Source organism: Bufo bufo, chromosome 4, assembly GCF_905171765.1.
Source record: "Bufo bufo chromosome 4, aBufBuf1.1, whole genome shotgun sequence".
In the NCBI taxonomy this organism is placed as follows: Eukaryota; Metazoa; Chordata; class Amphibia; order Anura; family Bufonidae; genus Bufo; species Bufo bufo.
Window position 1 is genome coordinate 579870762 of NC_053392.1, and position 22902 is coordinate 579893663.

Here is a 22902-nt window from a genome sequence, read left to right on the forward strand (position 1 = left end):
GCAACCATCACGCAGTAGTATTAATTACAAGGTAAAATACTGCGTGCAATAATTAGCTTGACATTTCTATGAAATTACTTAGAAGGCATCTGAGAAAATCCCCTGCTTTTTACTGCTGCTCCTTAATCATTTACGACTACTACTATATTACATTAATGCTCCAGCAAATCAGTGTTATTCCCCTTTGTTGTTTTCCATTGTCACAAATACAATACAATCCACATTCACATTAATTTATGGAGTGATCGCAACAGGTTTAAATTAGGAAATGGAACACTACAGACAGTTCCATATTTGCTGTATCAGTCTAGAGTATATTTATTAGTGTTTCTGTAAAGAGTTTGGATGCAGAGGTTGTTGATCTACTGCAAAACCAGCTGACTGTCAGAGAATGTTGGGTATGATAGTTGTCACAGTCGTTACCTTTGACTGTGACCTTCCGTTCTTGCTCATTCGGCGCTCCTCGCAGAAGTTCTGTTCCTGTGTGTTATTTGTGGTTCTGTATGGGTTAACTCCCCTGTATTCCTATTAGGAGTTAATCCTCTGTCTGCTCCATGGGTGTGGTCTCTTTGCTGCACACATGGAACCTGTATATAAGGCTGAGATTTCCTCAGTTCTGGGTCAGCTCTCCTGGTGTGTGTTGTCTGTCCTGTTCCTGGTTTGTACTCTCTCCCATGCTGCTGACCCATGGGATCTGTGTCTGTCTGTCTGTGCTCTGTGAGTTTCCCTACTTGTTCATTTGCGTCCTTTTTCCTGTCTTTCTGTTCTGCCAGTTATGTTTTAGTTACTTTGTGTTTATTCTGATGTCTGTGTTCAGCAAGCCTTTGTAGCAGAGTGGCATGACAAGGCCATGCAGTTTACTACTGGTGGAGCTAGTCCTTCTCTGCTCATTGCCACTCCTGCTCCCTTGCATGAACTCCTGCTTGTGTTATTATTTGCCAGTGTCACAGTCGTTACCTTTGACTGTGACCTTCCGTTCTTGCTCATTCGGCGCTCCTCGCTGAAGTTCTGTTCCTGTGTGTTATTTGTGGTTCTGTATGGGTTAACTCCCCTGTATTCCTATTAGGAGTTAATCCTCTGTCTGCTCCATGGGTGTGGTCTCTCTGCTGCACCCATGGAACCTGTATATAAATGTCACAGTCGTTACCTTTGACTGTGACCTTCCGTTCTTGCTCATTCGGCGCTCCTCGCTGAAGTTCTGTTCCTGTGTGTTATTTGTGGTTCTGTATGGGTTAACTCCCCTGTATTCCTATTAGGAGTTAATCCTCTGTCTGCTCCATGGGCGTGGTCTCTTTGGTGCACCCATGGAACCTGTATATAAGGCTGAGATTTCCTCAGTTCTGGTTCAGCTCTCCTGGTGTGTGTTGTCTGTCCTGTTCCTGGTTTGTACTCTCTCCCATGCTGCTGACCCATGGGATCTGTGTCTGTCTGTCTGTCTGTGCTCTGTGAGTTTCCCTACTTGTTCATTCTGTCACGAGTTGGAGGTCCCAGGAGAGACCACCGCGTCGTCAAGCAATAAACGGAAATCAGGTACAGACACATAAGAGTTTATTGCACAAACAGAAACATGGAAAGCAGCACAGATAAAACATGAGCTCTATGTACCGTCAGCACAGTGGGAGAAAACCCCCACTGCGCCACTGTCTAGTAATACTCCAGAGGGGCGTAACTAAGCAACTCCTGGTTTTCACTAGAGCCCTAGATGGTAGGGTTAGACTTAGCCGCAGAAAGTTGCCAGGGTCCACTCTGGAGCGTGACCTAGACAGTGACAGCAGGAGCGAATGGACAACAGGTACCAGAAGGTACCGACGGCACATAGGCAAACATAACAGACAGGTAAATACAAAACAGGGCAAATAATAACACAAGCAGGAGTTCATGCAATGGAGCAGGAGTGGCAATGAGCAGAGAAGGACTAGCTCCACCAGTAGTAAACTGCATGGCCTTGTCATGCCACTCTGCTACAAAGGCTTGCTGAACACAGACATCAGAATAAACACAAAGTAACTAAAACATAACTGGCAGAACAGAAAGACAGGAAAAAGGACGCAAATGAACAAGTAGGGAAACTCACAGAGCACAGACAGACAGACACAGATCCCATGGGTCAGCAGCATGGGAGAGAGTACAAACCAGGAACAGGACAGACAACACACACCAGGAGAGCTGACCCAGAACTGAGGAAATCTCAGCCTTATATACAGGTTCCATGGGTGCAGCAAAGAGACCACACCCATGGAGCAGACAGAGGATTAACTCCTAATAGGAATACAGGGGAGTTAACCCATACAGAACCACAAATAACACACAGGAACAGAACTTCAGCGAGGAGCGCCGAATGAGCAAGAACGGAAGGTCACAGTCAAAGGTAACGACTGTGACAATAGTACCAACAAGCAAGGTATACCTCACCAGTAACACACACACATGCAATAAGCTGACTTTTTCTGAAGACCATTGTTTAGACTGGAACAGAACCTGCAGAGTCATCTCATTATCAGTAAATAGTGGAGGATTTGTTGACAGCTCTATTTTTACTGCTGGTCGCCTAGATAATGCAGAATAGCAACATTATACAGAATGCGTAGAATTCCACTGTCACTCCCTGGTATATTGGGGAGTACCCACACCCCATCACTACCCAGAGACTGCATTTGTCTATGGACAGTTTTAATTGTAGCTGTTATAGAGCACACACCCTGGAGCACTGTGTGCAGACAATACAGGAAGAAGATGTGTGTGTCAAATATGGCAGCCAGCAGACTTTGTGTGGCCAGAATCTGGCAACAAGCCCACGTGCTCTGGGTTTTTTGCTCAGTGCTCAGGTCTTTTGGTACCAGTGCTTATCACTATCTGTACCTGCATCCTCCCTCTCTGCCAGTGCCCCACCATTGGTGGAAAAAATGTATTTTCCTAAAATTACATATATGAGGAATTCTTTTCAAAGCATAGATCCATAATTCATAATGATATATTGTGTGAAGAGGGGGGGTGAAAGCCACCAAATAGTCTAGGCCCTGACAAAATTATTGTATTTTTTCCCTTATAAGACGCACCTAGGTTTTAGAGGAGGAAAATCAGAAAATAACCTGACCCCAAATTAGACCCCCAATCTTCATTAGACCTCAGATCAGACCCCCGAATCAGACCACAGGTCAGACCCCCATATTATCAGACTTCAGATCAGCCCCTTATATCAGACCTTTAATCAGACAAAAAATTATTAAATAGACTTACTTCTCCAGACACCGCTCTGCACTCCGGCTCCCTGGTCTTCTCCGGGCCCACGCTGCACTGTGATCTAACGTCATACAGCATCAGATCATAATGCACACACTAGTCAGTACAGTGCAGCTCCCCCGGAGAAGACCAGGGAGCGGTGAGTACAGCAAGCGTCAGCAGCACTACACTTGTTACTCCCCACGCTTACTGCATACCAGTCAGCGCTTCCATAATGGAAGCGTGCACTAGTATTCACCTTATAAGATGCACTGAAATTCCCCCCCGTTTTGGGAGAAAAATAGTGTGTCTTATAAAGCAAAAAATATGGTACCCCTCTTGCTCAAGCCAAGCCCATTCCATTCAGTTTTTGTAATTTGTACACTACTTTAGAATAAATTCTTTCTCAATCCAGATTGGCTATTTTACTCCAGCACTTTTTGTCCGGCTACTGATATGAATGTCCCTAGTGGAGCCTCCGAAAAGGAAACTTAATGTTTTCTCCTTCTAATGTCTTGACCTTATGTGGGTTAATTGCAGTAGAGAATTTTTCTTATGTAAGCAGATATAGTCGAGGAAACAGTTCCCCCTAGTAGGGAGTCTTTAGTATTAATTTGCTATAAATCATTATGTAAATTCACTTAATTCTGTTGTTCTTTTATTACTTAGCCTTCAGATCTTACAAGGATTCCCAGCAGAACAATGTTTCGCTTTGTGTGTCTTTTTCCCCCCTCTTTTTAATTGTCTGCTAACGATACTCGTTAGATAATTAACTCTTGTTCGTTCGACTGGCCATTAACGGTTGCCCACGGCAGGTCTTGCTTACATGGTTATTACCTAATTTCTAATGTTTCTTATCATCCGTGAAGTCATTGATGTTGTCTAAGTGGCTGATTAATTACAGTTATGAGGCATACTGTATACATTCATGTCGTCGGAGATACCAGGGTTTATCGACTGTGAACATCTCCTGCTTCATTAATTTAGAAAATTAATAATTTGGTAAAATTTTCACATCAATTCCAGGTCCGGAGAATTAGTATTTTGTTTTTAGATGAAACGTTTTGCAGGTGCGGCATCAATCAGAGCACTTCAGAGCTGAAATTACTCTGTAGAGAACCTTGAGAACTTCACAGGTTTCCTCATTAAGTGCGTGGCGCCGTTACATGTGTGAAAAGCTGCCTCGTTAGCCCATTGACTTTATCTGTGGAGATCACAGCATATTGCTTGTCATCGCTCATGCACATGCTTAAAGGGATATTCTGATTTATGTAAATAAATGTTATTCTTTGAGTAATGAAAAGTGATACAGTCTTCTAATGTACAATAGTTTTGGTATAGATTCTCCATGGTTTTCAAGATCACTACTTGCTGTCATTCAGTAGGAACCTTCATGGTTTATTTGCACATAGGACATCAGATGGGCCCCAATAGATCCTGGAAACTTATCTTTTAGTCCTTAAAGGGTTTGCCCAAGTGTTTAATATTGATGACCTAAGTATAGGTCATCAGTATGTGATCACTGGGGGTCCGACGACCAACACCCCTACAAATCAGCTGTTTAGTGAGGCCTCCTCGCAGCCTAAAATGCACAGTGCCATCACTGCATAAGGGCTGTGCTTGGTATTGCAGCTCAGCCCCATTCACTTGAATAGGACTGAGCTGTTACTAGGCCATGTGACTGATGAACATGACGAGAAGAGGCCATGGCGCTAAGAAGAAGAGAGTGCCGTGGTCTGTTCAAAAAGCAGATCGGCAGGGGTGCTGGGATAAAGGATCACCACTGATCAATACACCTTTTTATGGTAGCTGTTAAAGGAGCCTTTTTTTTGCAGCACTGTATATTTACAATGCTGTGAAATAAGCAAAGATAGCTTGTAAGTGAATAGCAAATAATTTCTAAAAAACCCAATGGAAAGAGAATGTATAGGACAGGATATATATCAACATACTGACTTAAAACCAAAAACCAAGATGTATCCTAGGAAAGAAATTGGGCAAGAGATTGCCGCCTTTAGGAAAAATGTTGAGACAGAGATAATAAATTAAAAGAAGGATCAAATAATAGAAATAATCTTACAGTATGTGAAATACAGGCCATTAAACAATTACAGAAACAGGAAAATATAATTATAAGACCAGCAGACAAAGGAGGGGTGATCATCATTTTGGAGGCTCAAAAATATGATCAGGAATGTATTAGACAACTAATGGATACATCTACATATACGAGATTAATAGGGGACCCTACTAAGGAATACAACACCGCACCTGGGAAATATGCCAGAGATGGTTTGCACAGGGGGATTTTGCAAGAACATGAATATAAATTTATAATGGGCATAATGGGCACTCAACAGCGCTTACCAGTATTTTACTGTATTCGAAAAAATCATAAAGACCAGAAGATTCCCCCTGGCAGAACAATCATCTCTGGCATAGGTTCCTTAACGTCTAATTTATCTCAGTATATTGATAAAATTTTGCAACCAACCGTAAAAAAGACTTTTTCATATGTTAGGGACACTACCAAAATAAATAAAATAGTAGAGAATCTTAAATACTAACCACATTGGATTCTGGGGACACTTGATGTAAATTCACTGTGTATAATAATAGATCACAAACAAGGGTTAAATGCTCTAAAAGCACAATTAGAAACAAATAGTCAGCTTCCAAAAACACAAATAGAATATTTGGCAGAAGGAGTTAATTTTATTTTAACATATAACTATTTTGTTTATGAATTGGATTTTTATCGCCAAATTAGGGGAACCACCATGGGTACCAGGTTCGCCCCCGGTTATGCAAATTTGTTTAGGGCGCAGTGGGAACAACAAAACATTGCGCCAAGACTGGGAGGGGGGGGGGGGGGGTTAACCTGGTACTCTGGCATAGGTATATAGATGATGTCTTCTTTATAGGGCAAAAAAAAAAAAAGAAAACAAACTTAATGTTATCTTAGAGTCAATTCATAATAATCAGAATCATTTGAAATTCTCCTCCAATATCAGTACACAACAAGTAGAATTCCTAGATTTGTTGATTAAGACCCAAACAGACAAATTAATCTGGACAATTTTGACGATTAAAAAGGAACTGCACCCATGAAGAAGATTTTGAAAAGGAAGCATCACAAATGAAAGAACAATTTTAATAAAAAAAATATCCATCACAAATATTAGATAAATCACTCACTAAAGTTAGAATTATGAAGAGAGAACTCTTTTTTGGATCAGAAGAAACCACTATCAATACTAGTCAAAGTCAGAAAGAACCTATCAGGATCATCCTACCCTACAATGCACAACATAAGGAAATTGAATTAATTATAAAAAAGCACTGGCACCATGTATTAAAAGATAAAGCAGTGGGCCCTCTATTAACTAATGTACCACACATCACGTACACTAGAGCACCAAATCTCTCACTTAAAATTGCACCCACAGTAAATACGAGGAAACAAAATGGTTCGGCACCACACAAATGGTTTAATTTAAAGGGCTTCTATAAGTGAATAAGACTGCCAGCTCACCAAGGCATGGGGCTTATTCCACAGCATTGAGGAGAATAATTGGTATATAGTGGCTCACCCATCCTTGTGCTATGGTGAAGGTGCTCTGTTTTTTTGTGGCTCACCCAGTCACTAAAGAACAAAATAAACAGTTTAAAAGTGAAAAACAGGCACTCACCATCTGTATAGTAAGATTTGTTTAAAAAACATCAAATTTATTGACTTAAAAATGAGTGAATAATAAAACAGATATAAGAAAATATAAATATAAAACAAAATGTCCCCTTAAAATAAATCCAATTTAAATTAAATTGAAAAGCTCGCAAACTAATGTGGATTCCATGACATATCAGTAATGGTTAGTGATCAGTATACAGCAATGCTTCCGTATTGATGAGACTGAACGATCTTTGTTTCAGCTTCAGATAACAACAGTCTCTGTTTTTATCCTCTGATACAGTAATTATTTGATCCACTGTAAGCTGACCACTTTCTTATAGGAAAGGTAGAACTCAGTATGATCAAAGATAGCTTGTAAGTGAATAGCAAAGTCAATTGATTCCAAATAGCAAATTGAAAAAATGGCAGAATTCATATACAAAACGCAGAAGCATAGATTTATCCTGCATCAGATTGTCTCCATATAGTCATTCAAAATACAGATGGATGACCAGAAATGCAGTTTAGGAGTTGATAAATCAAGGATATATACAGCAACTATGTAGCGGAGTACTTATAGTGTATTATTGTATTCAGTCCCAGACTATTGCAGAACATATACTGAAAGATGCAGGTGTTGGTGAGTATATTAATTATTGTTAGTATATTTCTACTCACTTAAATGTTGTATACATTTAGGCTAACATCAGTGGCGTCCCACTTGATGTTTAGCCACTCACCCAGCCTCTGCTCGTATCTCCCTTGCTTGGAAGGCCGGCAATCCCACTGATAAGTCTGGCCGTAATGGTTTGTGCGCCAAGATCGGCCTCCCACGTGGTTCACTGGATGTCACGTGGTTTCCCGCTGAGGGATTAGAAGCCGTTCCTATGCTCTTTACAGATGATCTCTGTTGCCGCTCCAATGCCCAGGATGTACAGTGTTGATATTAAGTTCTGAAGTTTAGGCAAAAAGTTATTGGATTTTGGTGGGTAGTCCAGTCTGTATGCCTTCAGACGCGTTTCAAGGTATTCCAACCTCTTCCTCGGTGGCCATACTTTCACTTGCTTATTGGACTCCCACCAAAACCCGAAGTGGATCTTTTCCAAATGGAAGAAGAATTATCTTCAAAAAAAGTCATATGCTGTTTATAGCAGACAAGAGTCTTCTCATATACATATATTAGTATTATTCATAAAAAGCTTCTCACAAGAATCCAGAAATTATGGAAAAATGCACCTGCGGTTCTTCTGCGTTTTCAATGCCTATTGATGCGTTTTTATTTTGTTTTTTGTTTTTTTCATCGCTATTATGCATTTGCAGGACCCCCCCATGGCCAGATCCCCCATGCTCAGATCAGACCCCCATGGTCCTGATCAGACACCTGCTACTCTGCAGGTCTGACACGGTCTCCACTGTGACCTAATGCACACAGCGTCAGCTTATAGTGCACGTCTCCACCTACTAGGGTTGTCACGATACCCAAATTTTGATTCAATTTCGATACCACAAAAAAGTATTGCGATACTCGATACCATTCGAAAAAAAATAAAACACCAAAAAAGCTGTGTGCATTCCATATTTTATGGAACGGTCGGCCCAAAATAGAGCAGTCCTATCCTATTCTTTGGGGGGACAAGGTGACTAAAAATGGTGAATCGCGCGGTTGTGATTTTTTTTCTGTTACGGCGTTCACCACATAGGAAATATTTTTTTATATTTTGATAGTTCACACTTTTTCGGGCATGGCGATGTAATGTGTTTATTTTTTATTGTTTGTAAATTTTATATGTAAAAATGAGAAAGGGAGTGATTTCAACTTTTAGTATTTTGGTGTTTTTAATTTTTTTTTTTTACTTTTTATTTACTATTAGCTAGAGCTCTATTAGGGTGAATAGGACCTCACACTCTCCCTGCTGCCCTGTGCATAGTACACACGGCAGCAGGGAGCTTACCAGGGCAGCCAGGGCTTCAGTAGCGTCCTGGCTGCCATGGTAACAGATCGGAGCCCTGCAATTACACTGCTGGGGCTCCGATCGGTTAATTTCCGTGGTTCGGCGGATCGCATGCCCTGTCATTAAGGCCGGATGCCAGGTATGTGATACCGCCGCCGAAACCCACTGCCTCCTATACTTGAATTAATATGTTAATTACATTCATTGGTGGCGCGGTGGCCACAGCCCCTCCCCTTCTCTTCCCTGCTTCCCTGCTATCTCCCCACTGGTGGCAGCGGCAGCCGCGTCACAGTGGAGAGGGAGGGAGGGACTCCCTCCTTCTCAACTGTGCTAGTGAAGAGAAAATGGCACGCACTGAGAGCGGCGCGTGCCATGTTCTCTAACTGATACTAGGCTTCACAGCTGCTTCCCAGCTCCACCGCTAAAGACGCTTTTGGAGAGGTAAAGAGCCACATACAGCTCAAGAGCCGCGGGTTGGCCACCCCTGACATAGTGACCTACTGGGAATAAAGGAGGATGCCAGATTTCTAGGTGTGCAGTGATCTGCTTAAAGCATGGGAATGCAAGTCATGAGACCCTAGGTTCTAGGTGCCAGGGGTGTCACCACGATTAAGATACAGATACAGGATTGAAAGTTTGGAACAACAAGCTTTCGTAGAATAGGTTTGAGGTCTTCTGATCTTCAGTGGTTTGTAGTAGAAGGGGATGACTATAACTTTTCCAATAACAAGGTATGACATCATAGTCCAGGCGTTTACTGGTATCTATATGTATTTTACTGTACTTACTAAATGCATAATTTTGCATAAACATACACAGAATGCAACTTTTGAAGATACCACAGTGCCTCCATAACATGGGAGAAGATACAGGAACTCCTCTGTTCTTCCTTAGTGAATAAGGGCCTGGTTACTATCTTGGGGTATTAGGCATACAATATCTCATGATGGAGAGCACCTTAAATGACGTGAGGAGGCTTATATGCCAGGCAATGCTCCTCTGGAATTCTAGGAAGAAGTTATGCAAATAAGTTATGCTAATGCAAGGTAAGCTATCCTATGTAAGGCAGCTATCCTATAAGTGAATGTTTAACCTTTTAAGAGTCCTTGAAACATGACTTGGATAATAATTAAACCAGCATCTCATCTGCAGACAGCTGTTGCGGGATGATTGCCCCTCATTAGTGCATACCTTCTTCCCAAAACTCCAGAGGAGCATTCCATGGCCTGTAAGACTCCTCATGCTGTTTAGGTTCTCTCCATAAGAAGATATATTATTCCTCGAATTCTGACCTAGGCCTCTCACAAAGTTAAGCCGGTACTCTGTGCTCTGCACTGATGAGATGCCGACTTATTTGTTATCCAAGTCATGTCTTAAGTCCTCTTAAGAGGTTGAACATTGACTTATAGGATAGCTACCTTACATCTGGTGGCATCATAGGCAGAACTTGCTAAGAGCTCATTTGCATATCTTGGGGTAGACAGCTGTACCATATATATTGTCCTTGTTGGCCACTGGGCTACCAGTTGGGCACCACTGGTCTGAACAGGGAATTCTGGTTTCCTCAAGGAGCATTTGCGACACATATCGTGGTTAGTGCTCAATTCTATAGATGCATGGAGTCTTGTAGTTTCTCTTTCCTGTATAAATACCTGGATGAAATATTTCATTTTTCTGCACATTATGGAACCCAAATGTGCATTTTCTTTTTTTTTTATTTTCACGTTGTTTATCGGAAATAATGATGCCCCTCTTAGCATCACTCTACCTACACTAAGAGTGGTGCCTGTGCTCCATGGGGACACATAATGGAGCTCATCCCAGTGAGTCACAACCATTGTATTTACTTAGCGAGACAATCACCGTGTCAATCACAAATCTTGTGTTTCCTCGGAAAATACTGAACTACAAATTACTGGTATATGTTAGGCTCTGTTCACATCAGGTTTTATACACATAACGTACATATATATTAAATGGATGTCTCTGGTGGATGCCACACAGGGGCATCCGTCATTATAGAGTTTCATTGTAGAAGAAAACACATACTGTATGTTTTACATATGTTTTTCTTTACTGTACTCTGCAGGACGGAGAAACATCCTGCTTCCTTCCCCCCCCCCCCTCCACATATATGTTAAACTTGGGACAAAAATGTGATGTGAACGCAGCCTAAGGGACTGTACACATGGCGGATTTTCATACTGTCAAAATTTGCTGTGTATTCCGCCTCAGAAGACACCATGGTTTCTGACTGAAAGTCGCAGACCTGCTCATGGTTTAGCCCCACAGAATGTAGCTAAACTACGAGTGGACACCCGCCATGGATTCCAGCAGCATCTGTCCGGACACCGCGCAAGAAGGGAAATGTCTTTTTTTTTGAATATTTACAGCTTTAAGCCACTGGCTGCACAAACAGCAGCACTGCCTTCCATTGTAAATAGGGATGAGCGAAACATCCGAAGTCGATTTGCATAAAAGTTTGTTCCAATACTGTACGGAGCAGAAGCTCCGTACAGTATTAGAATGTATTGGCTCCGATGAGCCGAAGTTATTAATTTGCACTGTAAAAAAAACATTTCCTGAACTCAGGTTCAGTTCCAAGTGTCACCGAACAGCTCCGTACCCTATTGGAACGAACTTTTATGCGAATCGAAGGAAGAAGGAGAGCAGATAGAGCCATCAGAAACAGAATAAGAGCTAAGAGAGATTTTTGTCAGAAGCAGCAGCGCCAGCAGCTAGGTGAAGGACTTACAGTCTGCAGAAGCAAAATCTTTAATGAAAACGATTTAGAAAGGAAGCAAATGTGCAATTAAAAAAATCAGTGCAAAGGTGTCCATAGATTTTAAGGGGGTTGTCCAGGATTAGAAAAACATGCCTGCATGCTTCTATCGACAGCACCACACCTGTCCATTGGCTAAGTTTAGTATTGCAGCTTAGCTCCATTGAAGTGAATGTAGCTGAACTGCAATACAGGTGTTTGCTGTTTATAGATTAAAATAGCTATGTTTTTCTGTCAACATTTTTCTGACAACATTTGATTCTTAAAGCCTTTCTAACCTTTTAAAAAACTCTGCATTAGTTAAAAGTACAATGTGTGTACATGAGGAATAACACTCTGGGTACTGTATGACTCGTATCTGGCATTTTTCAGCATGTTTCCCCTGTACATGCTTAATGTCTGGTTTGCAGTTCTCTCAGACATGGTTGGCGGAGACTAACTGCAATCCACTGCACACAGAAAGTAGAGGAGAATCTGCTTCCTAACCTTCTCTTATTCACTCAGAAGAAGCCCCAGGATCATGGCGGACATTGCAGAGAAGTACTGACCTGTATGGTTGTGAATAAAGCACTTGTGTATAAACTTATTTAGCTTCACCAGTCCCTTTGGTATCTCTCTTGGCGCTCTGTCTCACTCTGCTTCTGCTCACTCCTCACCCCTCCTCTCTACATAGACTTGTATTGGTGTGCGTAATATGATCCTTCCATGAGTTTCTCCTTCCTGGAGAAAAACTCCTGATAATTTGAGAACTATACATTTCTCACTGATAGGACATATTACAAAGCTTATTGTGGTCTCTGTACAATTGATCCATGCAAAGTTGTGTGAAAAGTTAGTGACCATTTAAATCAAGGAACATTTTAGCCTATGCCTCATCTTATGAGACCACCCACAAAAACAACATAAAAAAGTCTCTTAAAATGAGCACAGGCTTCACCACTTTGTACAGTCCCATGAAAATTGGGACAGTTGGGAAATATTGGATTATAAGGTAACTATTTATACAGAGCTGTGTGTCTTTATCACCTGCTCCCTGCCAGAGAGTGTACAAGTTATGTCCCCATATATCAGATACACTGTGGATTTGACTTGTGGTTCAGAATTGAAATCCACATCATGTTAGTTCTTTCTGCAGATTTTCACTGTGCATAGGTTAAAATCAGCAGAAAATCTGGATTTTTTCCATCACATGTGGTCGTGGTTTAACAAATGTGGTTTAACAAATCAGGAGATTATCAATTATTACAGAACTAATGGAACTTCTTATTTATAGCTAACAGCATCCAAAGAATGAGGAGGACACCGCCACTTGATGAGCTGCAGCCTCCACCTTACCAGGACGACTCTGGATCTCCTCACCTCTCCTGTACTCCTTCAGAAATAGGGGATAGTAAATGTCAACTATCCCATTGTAGCAATAGTCCCAGATACTCTTATACTAAGTGCCCCAGTGAGGGGAGTACAGGGCATGAAGTAGAGAGCTTCCAGAACAAAGGCTACGAAGAAGATGTTCCCAGCGATAGCACTGCCGTCCTGAGCCCAGAGGTATGTCATACATGAAGCTGTAGTAGCAGCCCACCACGCCATGATATTTTAACACTTACTTATGAGGAAGCTTCTTCTGGCTAGTCTTATAATCTCACATCGCCTACAGCAGGTGACTATGGGTGTCGTTTTGCTGGCAAACTCATTGATCAGCTTATATCTGGTTAACTCCTCAGTCACTATTGGAAATCAATAGGTGCCCATTGTTTTAAGTAGACAGCTATAGGAGTGTAGAATAAAAATCCTTCCGTTATATATATATTATAGATATGCAGACAGGAAGCAGAATAACTTGATCATTGCAGACTTCATACTTTCAGACATTCAGCTTTTATGCAGAGTATATCAAGTGGTACATAGATCATAATGTTGCTATATGGTTTTTACTACTTATAAGGAGTCAAGCAGATGCGTTTGTACCATAAAGTTGGACCATGTGGCATCTATGGTGTCCATAGAAAGATGGCGCCAAACTCAAGTTGAAGGCTTCCCTTATTTTAATAGATGGTAAGAAGCTTTGCATGGATCACTTTTTCACAGCCCTAGAACATTAGCAAACAATGGTGTGGGGAATTACCCAAAGGCCAAAGTCCTCTCCAGTCCTAAATTAATTTAGACACCAGCTCAAAGCAAAAACAAAATATTCCAGACCACAGACCAGGCAACAAAATCAATTCAGACCCCAGACAAGACCCAAAAATTAGTTCAGACCCCAGTATAGATGCCCAAATTAATCCAGACCTCAGACAGACCTCTAAATAAATTCAGACGACGGTCCAGACCTAAAAAAAAATTTCAGCCCACAGACCACACCCCAAAAAGAATCCAGACCCCTAAATTAATTCAAACTCCAGACCACACCCCAAATTTAGGCCGCAGACCATAAGAAAAAAAATATGTGGATCCCAAACTAAGGCCCTCCATTTATTTGCTGATCCACCAGAACCTCTTCAGCATAAATGGTTTGTAGATCTGTATGGCTATGTTCATTTATATGGAACTGTCGGAGGACAGGGAAAAAAAAAAGTAAATTCAGTAGAAACGCTGCATATGTGGCTGCAATCTGTGGTGTCTTCTGGAATAGATTTTCAAAAGGATTCTCCACCCTCATTAAGCCTTTTTTGATAAATTCTCCCTCCAAGAATAAATGGTCCTACTGCTGTTCCACTCCTGACATCCTCTGCAGTCAGCTCTATTCTGTGGGTGAACCTGGCAGCAAGTGCTCAGTTCCCCTGCAGTGCCTCCACGGGGGAAATGAAGCATTACACATTTGCCTTTGGAATTAATGGGCTCACCATGTAAAGCACAGATGTGTCGGGTCCTCCAGAGAGAATCACTCATTGTGTTCTCAGCTCTGGCTAATAGATGGCAGTCCCGAGAGGCGGACCCTGGAAATCATGAGGTTTTTTATATCAAATATCACCTCACAGTAAGAAGTTGTTGGCTATAACCTTCAAGGCAGAGCTGTAGCACCAAACAGTAGTACTACTAATCTAAAGTCCTCAGAAGGGATGGCAGAGCAGTTTATTAATAAAAATGTCAAATATGAGCCAAATAATAATTGCTGTCTCACATTTTGGGCTCCACCAGTCGGAATATTTAAATACGTTTTAATCAAGGCTTTTATGTGTATTCGCTCCCCTGAGCTCCGTTTGGTAAATGTCAAAAGGTGTTTCCAAGCACAAATTGTGCTCATTAACGATTCCTTCAGTCTGTCAATGCTGACCAGATTAGAAGCAAAATTAATCTCTGATGTTATTAAAGTAAATATGATGCGAACACCAACCAGGGTGTAAAGTGGAGAACCAAGAAAGCGTATAGTAAAGAAGTCGTGAAGACTTAAAGGGTTTTTCCGACTCTTTCTAACTGATGACCTAACCTCAGGATAAGTCATCAGTATCTGATCAGTGAGGGTCTGACACCCGGACCCCCGCCGATCAGATGTTTGAGAAGGCATCGGTCTCACCAAGCATAGAGTTGTACATTGTATAGTGGCTGTGTTTGGTATCGCATCTCAGCCCCATTTATTTAATGGGGCTAGGCTGTGTCTAAGCCATGTGACTGATGAACCTGACATCATTGGCCTAGGGTAAGCTGCAAGAAGTGCACCAGTGCCTTCACAGACACCTGATTAGAAGGTTCCTGGGTGTAGGACCCCCACTGATGAAATGATAATTATAAGTCATCAGTTAAAAGTGTTTGAAAACACCCTTAAAGGGGTTGTCCAACTAAAAAGAAAACTTTTACCCATCAGACTATATTATCAGTTCTGGCTCTGACCCTTGTTGTCCCTGACAGTCACATGACCAGAAGAGTGCGGCGTTTACTGTTTCAGCAAGGCGCCCCATCTGCCTCATAAAATGGGATGACTTGCTGCACTTTTGACTGGACAACCCCTTTAATCAGTCCATAGACATTAATTGTTGACCCAAAGACCTGCAACGTCTGGTCAAGTAGGTCAATCACATTTGACGTATCCATTTTCTCCTCGTGTTCAGCTGTATTAAAGGGTACCTGTCACCTCCTTTGGGGTCACTAAACCACAAGCATGACGATATGCAGCTAGCATTTAGGACCCCAAACCTGCCAACAGCAAACCCTTCCAGAAATGACTAGATGATGGTTCCAGGACCCTTTTCTTGTAGTACTGGGCACATATACACTGCATTGATGATGCCGTGGACAGTATGCTTGCTTTACTGTGTATATGCCCGATATGCAGCCTAAACACAGTGAAGCATGGCAGAAGTTGGTACACAGAACAGTACACCATTGCAGGATACTAGCAGACTGGAACTTATTGCTCGGACTTCTTCCCATAGAGGAAGGTGCCTTAAAGGGGTTATCCGGTAAAAGATATTGATGACCTATCCTTCAGGTCATCAATATCACATCGGCGGGGGTCCGACTTCTGGCACCCCGACGATCAGCTGTTTCGGGAAGCTGTGGTGGTTACCGGAGCTGGTTGCCAAGCACAGCACCATAACTTGTGTAGCGGCTGTGCTTGGTATTGTACCTCACCATTGACTTAAATGGGCCTGATCTGCAACTAGGCCATGTGACCAATGTATGGTGACGATGGCCTAGAAAGAGGCCACTATGCTCGTGGAGTGCCCGGCCTCTTCTAACAGCTGATAATCGGAGGTCTCTGGTGTTGAACCCTGCCGATCTGATATTGATGACCTATCCTGAGGATAGAGCTTCAATATCTGCATAACCCCGCTAAGTAACCCAGGGTAGCCGGCCATTGGCTGGAAAAGAAAAGGGTGTGCTGTACAATTTCATAGTACCAAACTACAGATTTCTGTTCTGTGATAAATTCATCAAGCTGTTTGATCTTCTAAGCTAATTTATGACCGCATCAAAATTGAAATTTTGATGTGGTCATAAATCAGCATGGAAGATCATTCAGCAGAGGAATGAGAGGGACTGGAGACTGAGCCATCCTGACGGGTATCACTGTGGAACTTTCTATGTACTTGGAAACATTGAAGCCTCAGAATCCAAACCAAGCAAACATTTAGGTAAAAATGTATTACAAAAATATTTTTTAACCTAAAATACCTGTAAATCAATGGGAAAAAAAAGGCTCAGAAGGTGTCCATAGCCTTTATGGTGAATAATTTACAGTTTCTCCCAATTCCCACTATGCAACAATTGTCGGATCGTGTTGAAGGTGCAAAACCTTCAATTTGCAGGAACGCGGTGATTCTATACCGTTACAGACCTAGTGCATTCCTTCACACCCAGTTATTTAATAAATAATTTTTCCATTGACTCTGCCGAGTGCCAATCTGTATCTCCTCTGCAAATTCCCAAGTCAAGTAAAAAGTCCCGAGGCTATAACACTAATTCGGGGTATACTTAACAGTCAATTTTGACAAGTTCTTAGCTCGAGGAAGAAGCTATAATGTATTCTGTGAATTTCTCGAAGGTTTATTTTCAGGTCTTGTTATCTGGTCATTGTTATCTTGTACATGTTCATGTTTTTTTGAGCTATAATACTTGAAATTTATAGATATAGAAATTATATATATACGGTATATATATATATATATTTTTTTTAATTATTTTTTTTAAAGATCTGAACGTAATTGCAATAAATACATGCATGCTCCTATTTTTTTTTCTCCGTAGGATTTGTCAGCCAGAGGATCATCTTCACAGCTTCCTAAGTCTTTTGATCCGGAGCCAGTAGCTAAATACGGCACATTGGATGTAACTTTTGACTATGATTCACAAGAGCAGAAACTACTTGTCACAGTGACAGCTGTCACCGACCTGCCCACACACAACAGGACTGGGAATAGCAATTCCTGGCAGGTCCATCTTGTTTTGTTACCCATGAAAAAGCAGAGAGCCAAAACGGCCATCCAGAAGGGACCTTGCCCGATGTTCACAGAGACCTTCATGTTTAACCACATAGAATCGGAGATGATTGCAAATTACGCGGTGAGGTTCAGACTTTACCTTGTACGGCGTATGAAAAAAGAAAGGATTGTCGGAGAAAAGGTGTTTTACCTGACGAAGCTGAATCTCCAAGGAAAGCTAGCAGTCCCCGTAGTATTAGAGCCTGCCTACAGCCTCTCGGTAAGTAATATACAGCATAAGGATGAAACAAGCAAATGCTAGTTGGTAAGCCTTTACAAAATAAAAAATTGGAAACTTGAGACTCAATTAAAGGGGTTGTCTCATGGCATCAAATGGCATTTATCATGTAGAGAAAGTTAATACAAGGCACTTACTTGTGTATTAAGATTGTCCATATTGCTTCCTTTGTTGGCTGGATTAATCTTTCCATCACATTATACACTGTTCGTATCCAGGGGTTATGACCACCCTGCAATCCAGCAGCAGTGGTCGTGCTTGCACCGTGTAGTGAAAATGCACTGGCCTCTCTGGTGGCAGAGACCACGGGAGTGTGCATTGGCCGGCTCTTTTGCCTATAGTGTGCACATTCCTATAGATTTCAGAATAGTCATAACCATGGATATGAGCAGTTTAACCTTTGCTACCAGCGCAGTACATGTACGGCGCTGGAGTGAAGTGCAAACGTGGCGCCCACTTGCTCGTGCAGTGGGCGTCATGACCGGCGGGTATCCTCTGTTTCAAACAGCAGAGACGAGTAGCTAATGACTGCGACCGATAGTAATGCCAAATGCGGTCATTAAAGCCTTTAGATGCCGTTATCAAGTGCGCTTCCGGGCTTCTTACCGGCATCCTCTGCGGCTAATGAGGATGCCGGTAATTGAATTCAATGCGCAAAAAAAAAGCAACTAAAAAAACCTCCGGTATGCTAAGGGTTAAAAAATAAATCAAGCCTGCAAAGGAGGTACAGTAATGTGGACAATCACAATACATTAGTACAGTACATGTCTTGTATTAACTTTCTCTACATGATAAATGCCATTTGCTGAAGTTAGACAACCCCTTTAAGTGCATAAACTGATCAGCCATAACATCTCATGGGGTGGGACACATTAAGAATCAAGTGAATAGTCAGTTCTTGAAGTTGGAAGCAGGAGAAGTGGGCAAGTGAAAGGATCTGAGCAACTTTGTGCGTCAGAGCATCTCTAAAAGGGCAGGTGTTTTGGGTGTTCCGGGTATGAAGTGGTCAGAACCTACCAAAAGTGGTCAAAGGAGGGACAAATGGTGAAAGGGTGGCAGAATTATGAGTGCCCAAGGCTCATGACAAACATAAACACGTCAAAAACAAAATCCCTCATATCCTAATTTGATGGAGATTCTGTGGGATTCAATGAAAAAAAAGTCAGTCCCATCCACTCTTCAACTTACAGGACTTAAAGGGACTTTAATCTCTCTGCACCCCCACCGATCGGCTGTTTGAAGGGGGGTCACAATGTGTGGACTCTGCAGTCTCTTCAATGTTTACTGCAGTCCTTCTTCCTGCACATTGTCTACTTAGTAGTGGGGTTCCAGGGTATTGTAACTTTGTCCGTAAAATATTGAAGAGACCACGGTGCTCACAAAAACTTTGGCAGGGGTGCCGGCAGTTGGACCTCCACCAATCTGATATTGATGGCTTATCCTAAGGATAGGCTATTTAACATGCCGATCCCAGCAAACCCCTTTAAAGGATGTGCAGCTGACGTCTTGGGACACTTTGATAGGTCTTATAGAGTCCAGGCTGCAATGTGTAGAGCTGTTTTTGGCAGCACAAGAGGGAGGGACCTACACAAAGTTAGATCCCTTAAAGGGGTTATCCGAGACTATAAAAAGCTCACCCATATGCCGGGCCCCTCACAGTGAATATACTTACCCCGCTCCTGCACCACTCCTGGTCCCCGCACCGCCGCTGCAGCTTCTCCCCGTGCGTGGATGAAAACATCCGGTGTCGGAGGAGGGAGTAGCCAATGGCAGGCAGGGATAGGGACAAGCCCCCCTAGCGTCACCCGCGATGCTAGGGAGGCTCATTCCCATCCCTGCCTGCCACTGGCTGCTCCCCCTAACACTGGATGTTTCCATCTGCGCACAGGGAGAAGCTGCTGCGGCGGTGCGGGGACCAGGAGCGGAGAGCTGGGTAAGTATATTCAATGTGAAGGGTCCGGCATATGGGAGAGCTTTTTATAGACTTTAATGTTTTGGCTGAAAGGTTATATATACCGTACTGTATATCATTGAGAGTAATGCTCTGGTTCCTTCAGTACACACAGAAAGCACCGATCTGGACACTAAAATGACCTATAACACCCCTACTTTTCACATGACGGCATTTTGAGGTACTCGTCTGGCCTAACAACATTGGGTCATAAAAGGATATGTTGTTCGGTAGGGACAATGACTACTGAAAGTCTATGCTGAAACGTACTAAATAAAGGTCAATGAACGGTGGTACCTGGAGTAAAGAAAACTAGCCGAGGTTGGTCATGGAGGTCAGATCAGAATCGATCAGAACCACAGTCAGACTAGACTGGATCATGTATCAGAAGCATGAATACTTGTGGAACACAGCATACTCTCATAATCCATTATAACTTGCACAGAGGCCAGTAAAAAGCTACCTTAAAGGGTTGTCCCACAAAAAATATTCTACATTTTTCAAACGAGCCCCTGGATCCGAATACTTTTTTAATTGCATGTAAGTGAGCTATTCACTGAAATCTATCTGTATAGCGCCACCTGCTGTTTGTTTTTCTAATTTCTTTATCCTGCTCACTGAACCGGAAGCACATGCTCAGTTCCACCCCCCCCTCTTCCCTGAGAAAGTGCATGCCCCCTTGAAATAAATCTAGCAGAACAATTGGAGCAATAAAAGAGGAGATCTCTGGATCCATGTGAGGTACAGGGCTAGTTTTAAGTTTGTTAGAAAGATATTTTCATGTACTATATGATGTCTGATTTCATTTTTTACATTAATCATGGGATTCCCCCTTTAACTAGTGTGCCTTAGGTTTTGATTTATGGACAGTCGTATGCATGTACCACCTGGCATCTCTGCAGCTCCCATTGTGGGTTTCAGGTTGGGTGGGGGAAGGCATGTTGCTGGTGCACAGACAGACAAGTTAATTACATTCAGACTGTCAATGAGGCAGCTCTTTCCTACTATCACAGCAAGAAGTCCCAGCATTATCTCCAACACCAATAGACAGCTGAATTACTTTTAGCCAGTCAGCTCCATGTAACCAAACCCTTTTCTGTCTGTCGATCTATCTCCTAATATTGTGGTATATCGGTTTTCTGTTTCAGCCCCTTTAAAGGATATTTGAGTTCACAGTTTTGCTTTTAGTCTTGTGCAAGTATGGAAGTTCTTTTAGATAAATAGAATTGACTCCTGGAGTAAAGTGACACTACAAGGAGAGCATAAATGAAGAGATTTTTGTGGGTTTACTGACAACTGGGGTGTAATAAGGTGAGGGACACTTGCCCCAGGCAGAGGGGTCTCTGGAAGTCCTGCCTTCCCCCTCCTTCTTCTCTCTGTATAATGTTTATGTAATGTGTATGTCTGTAAGTGTAATGTATGCATGTGTATGTTTTATGTATGTATATATATATATATATATATATATATACAGTACAGACCAAAAGTTTGGACACACCTTCTCATTCAAAGAGTTTTCTTTATTTTCATGACTATGAAGGCATCAAAACTATGAATTAACACATGTGGAATTATATACATAACAAACAAGTGTGAAACAACTGAAAATATGTCATATTCTAGGTTCTTCAAAGTAGCCACCTTTTGCTTTGATTACTGCTTTGCACACTCTTGGCATTCTCTTGATGAGCTTCAAGAGGTAGTCCCCTGAAATGGTCTTCCAACAGTCTTGAAGGAGTTCCCAGAGATGCTTAGCACTTGTTGGCCCTTTTGCCTTCACTCTGCGGTCCAGCTCACCCCAAACCATCTCGATTGGGTTCAGGTCCGGTGACTGTGGAGGCCAGGTCATCTGGTGCAGCACCCCATCACTCTCCTTCATGGTCAAATAGCCCTTACTTTCAAAGTTTTCCAAATTTTTTGGCTGACTGACTGACCTTCATTTCTTAAAGTAATGATGGCCACTCGTTTTTCTTTACTTAGCTGCTTTTTTCTTGCCATAATACCAATTCTAACAGTCTATTCAATAGGACTATCAGCTGTGTATCCACCTGACTTCTCCTCAACGCAACTGATGGTCCCAACCCCATTTATAAGGCAAGAAATCCCACTTATTAAACCTGACAGGGCACACCTGTGAAGTGAAAACCATTTCAGGGGACTACCTCTTGAAGCTCATCAAGAGAATGCCAAGAGTGTGCAAAGCAGTAATCAAAGCAAAAGGTGGCTACTTTGAAGAACCTAGAATATGACATATTTTCAGTTGTTTCACACTTGTTTGTTATGTATATAATTCCACATGTGTTAATTCATAGTTTTGATGCCTTCAGTGTGAATCTACAATTTTCATAGTCATGAAAATAAAGAAAACTCTTTGAATGAGAAGGTGTGTTCAAACTTTTGGTCTGTACTGTATATATTATATGTGTGTCTTTTGGGTATACTGCATATGTATGTAATGTGTGTATCATATAGCTGTACTATAGATGTGTGCGATATAGCAGTACTATGTATGTTTGGTATAGCTACACTATATATAATAGTACTACTTATGTTTGTGATCTAACACTGCTATGTACGAGGTATGTATTATTGGACTGGAGTATTTCAACAGGGGCATAGTGAGGTTGGGGTCACAGTCAGGTAGAGATAGGAAAAGGTAGTACTGTGTGTATTGTGTATATACAGTACAGACCAAAAGTTTGGACACACCTTCTCATTCAAAGAGTTTTCTTTATTTTCATGACTATGAAGGCATCAAAACTATGAATTAACACATGTGGAATTATATACATAACAAACAACTGAAAATATGTCATATTCTAGGTTCTTCAAAGTAGCCACCTTTTGCTTTGATTACTGCTTTGCACACTCTTGGCATTCTCTTGATGAGCTTCAAGAGGTAGTCCCCTGAAATGGTTTTCACTTCACAGGTGTCCCCTGTCAGGTTTAATAAGTGGGATTTCTTGCCTTATAAATGGGGTTGGGACCATCAGTGGCGTTGAGGAGAAGTCAGGTGGATACACAGCTGATAGTCCTACTGAATAGACTGTTAGAATTTGTATTGTGGCAAGAAAAAAGCAGCTAAGTAAAGAAAAACGAGTGGCCATCATTACTTTAAGAAATGAAGGTCAGTCAGTCAGCCGAAAAATTTGGAAAACTTTGAAAGTAAGGG

General features: G+C 41.8%; 1 protein-coding gene across 1 annotated transcript in view; it reads left to right on the forward strand.

Annotated features, from left to right (window-relative positions):
- The window catches only part of SYT14 (synaptotagmin 14), a 78342-nt gene that overhangs the window by 30910 nt on the left and 24530 nt on the right, over window positions 1-22902 (forward strand). Inside the window, exons 3-4 of the mRNA XM_040430190.1 lie at window positions 12900-13171; window positions 17309-17761. Of these exons, the coding sequence (XP_040286124.1) occupies window positions 12900-13171; window positions 17309-17761 (725 nt within the window). The remainder of the gene's footprint in view (window positions 1-12899; window positions 13172-17308; window positions 17762-22902) is intronic.